Genomic DNA, 6,079 nt, shown 5'->3' with positions numbered 1-6,079 from the left:
ATTTCGAAAATACTTTGTATGGAGAAAATGCGAAACGTCTTCAACAAAACAACTCCCAAAAATCAACGCAATTTTTATGAAATTTCAAATTTGGATTTTGTATCCTAAAAATTGAACTTATTAAATTGTACTCTAGTACCCTAACAAAGCTATCGAACGGATACAAAGATTTAAATTTATTATAGCTTATATCCATTTTTTTTTAAATAAATAACCATCTTTTATTAATAACTCCCAGGTACATTACACTAATTGCACTTTTACAAATCTTAAAAAATTATTTTCAACTCCGCCTTCTGTACTTACGCTTATCTAAAAATGATCGAAATGGTGCTATCATTGTAAAAGTATAAACTAAAACAGTGGCTAAACTTATGGCAACAATAAATTCAGGATCCATATATTTGTAAGCGAATTTCGTGCGATAGCCGAGGAAGATTGTCAGCATGCCGAGTGTAAAAGTGACCATACCAAAAAGATTATGTCTATACTTCACCTCTGCGGGACTATAAATTTTGTGTACGAATTTCGGTTGAAAATAGTTGACGATGCCACCGGTAATACTGGCGAAGCACATAAAGTTAGCGGCAAGACCTGGAAATTGCGAAAATGTGTAATTTGAATTCTGGCATTTAAATATGTTTTTACTCCCAAACATAGTTGGCTGCTTTTTGCCACAAACTTGACTTACCGATTTTGCCATGCCATGTGGTAAAATGCACTTCTGTCTGCGAGATTTTACTGAAAGCACCTAGCAATACCATTGCGCCACCCACCAGTTGCAGTATGCCATGAATTTTTGATTTGGTGCGATGAGAGAAGCGATTCGTAACAAAATTGACGGCATAATGGGACATCAAAGCTTCAGCCATTAATACGTGGTACTAATTATTTACAAACATAATGGAAAAAAATCTATTTTGTTAGCGATTATAGAACATATTAATGGTCAATAAGTGTAATTTTTGATGTTTGTCAAAACGGTCCGATGTATTTCTTGAGGTCTAACTTAAAATGTAAAAGGAAAAAAATTAGAGAGTTAAATTAAATACATATTGCAATATGGCCGAAAAAATTTTTGTGGAACGTTGCCACCTGTTTGAAAATTTTAGTTTAATTAAATATTGCAATATGGGTATCAAACTAAAGAGGCTTAGGAAACTTTACTGCCGAAAATATTTTTGAAGGGGGTTGCCACCTCTTTGATTTTTTTTTTTCATTTTACAATACTGGTGTTAAATAAAAGAGGTTTAAGAATATTTACTGTCGAACATATTATTGAAGCAGGTTGCCACCAATTTGAAAAATTTAATTTAGTTACATTGATAATATAAATATTGAATTAGTACACCTTTGAAGAAAGTTTCGATATGTAGACGCAAATTTTCAACTTTTTAATCAGATTTTTTAGAATTTTTTTTTGATTATGCAGATTTGTAGCCAAATCAATTTTATAATAAAGTACAAGTTTTAAGTAGCTAAGTATTACCGCTGATTTTTTCCAATTTTTTCCCCGCAGTTTCTTCCATACAAAAAAAAATTTTCGAAAATACTTTATATGGAAAAACGCAAAACAACTTCAACAAAAACAAATATTACCAAAACTTTTTGACAAGCTCCGAACTTGCATTTTTTTACTAGAATTTAATGGGCTGCGAAACTGCATACTCAAACAAATTCAAAAAAATCTGATTAAAAAGTTAACTTTTAATTTGTATAAATATTTGCTGAATTATCGCGAGTTTTGCACAAAGTTTACGAATTATACTTTTATTTTTTTTTGTTGTAAAATGAACCATATTTAAAAAAAAATATAAGACATTTTTTTGGCATATATTGTAAAAAATTTGCTGTGCCAATACTTTTCGCCGGCAGTGTATGTATGTTGAAAGGATATCGAAAAATACTCATGTATATCTATCAATAATTATCTCAATAAATATATCGATATTCACATCAATAAATATATCGATAAAGACCCCTACACATATGTATGCATATTCATAATTATATCGATAATTATCTGAACAAATATACCGATAATTATCTAGTTTAATTTTTCGATATATCGACTATCTATCGACTTCTACACTACATAGAAAGAAATTAAAGTGAAACAATTATTAATTACTCCAACTGTTTTTGCCTCTAGCTTCCCATTTCATTGATAAATTCTAACGTTTTTCAGATCAAAAAGTTTTGTAAGTTTTGTCTACGTAATTTAACATAAAAGTATCAAAAAAATGTTTTCATGAAACTCAGCAACTTGAAGATAGTCGTATTTTGAAAACTATGTTAAAAATAGGTTAAACTGAGATGCCTAGGGCCAGTTTTTCAGTGCACGGCCGTGGTTTAAACTAAATTTAAACGCCCGATCTGGCTGGTTTAATCTAAGATCAGCCAATCAAATGCCAGCCAGCTGTTCAATTTAAACTCAGCTTACTTAATCTAAGTTTAAACTGGCACTGAAAAACTGACCCTTAGAATACAAAATACGACTAAAATTTTTTAATTATTTTGATAGAAACGGCTATTCTCTTTACTACGTTATTTCAATTTGCAAACTGAGTTCTCATGCTTAATAAAAAAAAATATATATACTAAAAACTTCATTAAAATTGTAACAGGCTTATGTCGATACATATTATATACCTGCATATGTACAAACACACATAAGTAAATAAATACCCCAAAGCTAATGAAGCACGATAAGATACGCCAAATAAGCGAGTTATTACCGATCAAAGGTAAGCAAACATATGCTCTCTTGATTGCCGGTTCCTGCTCTGAAATCTACTGAGCTCTCACAATCTATATTTTTTACACATCGTATGTTCAAACATACATTTATTAATTGATCATACATACATACCCCGATGACACTGAGCAAGGCATGCATGGCTGTATTCTGAAAGTTCAGGCTACGTCCCAGCGCCGTGAAATAGATGGCAATCAGTCCGATCAATATGTGATTGATACTATTCAGTATACTTTGTATCTGTAACCATATGGAGAGGAGCGTTCTCCCAATGGACGCAGCCTCCGAATTTGTCAATTTTGTATTTGAAGTAGCCATTTTCGACTTTGGTTTTCGCTGATTCAGCAAGTTATAATTTTGAAGAACCACTTGAAGCACTTGCAGCTAATATATGTATGTAAGTTTTTCTATTTTCGTTGAGAGTTACTAGTTTTGAATGTATCTACAGCTTATTATTCCGTATGACTAAACCCACTGTGTGCTTGGAGCGTTACTAACGCGTTTGTTGTGTGGCAGGCCATTGATAAGCAAGTATATATGTACATATGTATGTATATCTGTTTAAAAATATGCTTGTTTCTTGCTCAGCTGTTTCATTAAGCAGGGATGGAAAATCGAAATTTCAAACTGTACCTAATTTGATAATAGAAATGTACCTTTTTGCTGTCAAATGTACCTAAAAAGTAACTCACGATTTTTTTGCCTTTTTCTATTACTTTCAGACAATTGGTAACAATTTAATAAATTTATACATTATTTGCATTAACAAGAATGTGATTAATATATCAATTAATATTCATAAACAGGGAACGGATTTTATGGAAATTGCCTTTTTTCTGCTAAAGAGCTAGAGTATATTCGATTAAGAATGACCACGATTTAGCTTTCCCAGATTCTATATATACACATGTGATATTGCCTTTTTTGCCTAGTGTACCTTTTATAAAGTGATTATAGCGAGGAAAAAGTCCTTATTCCTGATAATAGGGAAGAATGTTACTCATTCCCCATGTACACCTGAAAATATCTCGAAAACGTATCCATAGTATAAAAAGTTAACTCGATTTTCGGATAAGCAAGCAATTCTATATAGGAATTGGATATGTAGTGGCGTCCGTTGAACATTTGTTTTGTAAACTAATGCAATTTTTAAGTTCTTGTCTTTGTTTAGTGCCTTATTTTGCCTTTTTTGCTATTTCTAGTGCCTTTCCTGCCTATTTCGATATTTTATTTTGCCTTTTCCAACCTATTTCATTATTTTATTTTGCCTTTTTTATACGTTTTTAGGTCCTAAAATTCCGTTCCCTGTTCATAAAACTTCAATAAAGATATATGTATATATGTACATTGGGGTGATCCATATAAAAGTAAAGTTGGAATTTTAATGCTCTCACTCTCTAGGATTGTACTACATATACCGAAAAAATTGTTTTTATTTGCAAATAAAAAAAATTTTTTGGGGTCGCTCAAAGCACTCAAAGCTTTCGATCGGAAAACTTCGTTTTTCTTTTGGAGACTTTCAATAATATTATCCAATTGTTTATTTAACCGCTTTATTTTATTAACTATTTCTTATAGGACCCTTAAGACTCTCAAAAAATGCAATAGGGGATCCATAGAAAACGTGCTATTATTAGAAATGGTAAAATGAACAATTGGGTATTATTAGTGGTACTTCGTGGGCAGCCGAACTTGAGCTAAATTTTTCTCAAAATTTGAGTTTCTTACTCATCGTTGCAAGAATAAATTCCCGCCAGAGTATATTCAGATTACAGATATTTCCGCCTTTAATTATATTATTCCGCACTTTCAACTCATTCACAATTGAAATTGACACGCATGCAGTGTAGCCACTTTGCTAGAAATCCCTCAAAAGGGGAGGAGTTTTTCACTGTTCTTGGAACTTGGCCACTTTGCAAAGATTTCTTGTTGTTCCTTGCTTACGAAAATTTTCCAAAATTTTTTTTTTAGCGAGCAACGTAGTCTTAAATATGGATATTTATTTGGCCTTCGTCTAATTGTACCTAAACTGAGCTCAGTGTACCGAATGTACCTTTTGCTTCGAAAAAGTCGGAAAAAGGTACAATTGTACCCACTTTTCCATCCCTGTCATTAAGTGGAACTAAAGTATGGAGATTATGGCAATTTTAAGAGTGCAAGAGCAAATAGGAACTATATACATATATGTATATGTATACAGGTATGTAAGTGGGTGTATGCCTGTAGGAAAAGTTTGAGGTACGTGGCAAAAAATTCGAAAGCATTTCTAATCCAAATAATCAACNACTCAAAATTTGACTTTCTTACTCATCGTTGCAAGAATAAATTCCCGCCAGAGTACATTCAGATTACAGATATTTCCGCCTTTAATTATATTATTCCGCACTTTCAACTCATTCACAATTGAAATTGACACGCATGCAGTGTAGCCACTTTGCTAGAAATCCCTCAAAAGGGGAGGAGTTTTTCACTGTTCTTGGAACTTGGCCACTTTGCAAAGATTTCTTGTTGTTCCTTGCTTACGAAAATTTTCCTAAATTTTTTTTTTCGCGAGCAACGTAGTCTTAAATATGGATATTTATTTGGCCATCGTCTAATTGTACCTAAATTGAGCTCAGTGTACCGAATGTACCTTTTGCTTCGAAAAAGTCGGAAAAAGGTACAATTGTACCCACTTTTCCATCCCTGTCATTAAGTGGAACTAAAGTATGGAGATTATGGCAATTTTAAGAGTGCAAGAGCAAATAGGAACTATATACATATATGTATATGTATACAGGTATGTAAGTGGGTGTATGCCTGTAGGAAAAGTTTGAGGTACGTGGCAAAAAATTCCACACACATTTATTTTAGGTAACGTTGTTCTTTTTATTCTACATTCTGCTTTTGTNGAAAGCATTTCTAATCCAAATAATCAACTGTTGCTAAAAACCTTGATTTGGAATTAAGAAATATGCTTTCGCTTCTTTAATTCAGTACTCGTTTCTCGATGTTAAAGCGATGAGATGCCTATACTTTGTCAAAGCCATTGAGAAATGAGAGTGGTAGCATTTCATAACATTGTTTTGGAATTCATTTTTACTTTGGAAACAAAAAGTTTTTCAGGTTTCCTTCTTTATTGTAAGTTAACAAATAATAAATTTTTCACACAGATATACAGCGTGGCTACTTTGCTACAATTGTAGTGAATTTGCATAGATTTTTCCAAAATTTAAAAATTTGCTACCCCACCGCTAGCTCACCCTCATCTATGCGAGCAGCCTAGAAAAGAGGTACATCCCGGGGGCTTGAAGGAGTGTGAGGGTCCCCAAAGCAAAGTTT

At 32.5% G+C, this 6,079-nt stretch overlaps 1 protein-coding gene across 1 annotated transcript; it reads right to left on the bottom strand.

The window, feature by feature from the left end:
- Positions 1–195: 195 nt before the first annotated feature.
- Positions 196–3,332, bottom strand: LOC108371538 (cytochrome b561 domain-containing protein 2). Its single transcript, XM_017627118.1, has 3 exons — positions 2,873–3,332; positions 692–884; positions 196–594 (listed from the first exon to the last, which is right to left on the bottom strand). Exons 1-3 carry the CDS (start codon positions 3,074–3,076, stop codon positions 284–286), a joined length of 708 nt encoding a protein of 235 aa, XP_017482607.1. The 5' UTR covers positions 3,077–3,332; the 3' UTR covers positions 196–283.
- Positions 3,333–6,079: the final 2,747 nt, after the last annotated feature.

This window comes from Rhagoletis zephyria, unplaced genomic scaffold (assembly GCF_001687245.7).
Source record: "Rhagoletis zephyria isolate East Lansing unplaced genomic scaffold, Rhagoletis_zephyria_1.1 Rzeph_scaffold_05048, whole genome shotgun sequence".
Taxonomy (NCBI): domain Eukaryota; kingdom Metazoa; phylum Arthropoda; class Insecta; order Diptera; family Tephritidae; genus Rhagoletis; species Rhagoletis zephyria.
Note: the sequence above shows the minus strand (reverse complement) of the source record. Positions and strands in the feature narration are given on the sequence as shown.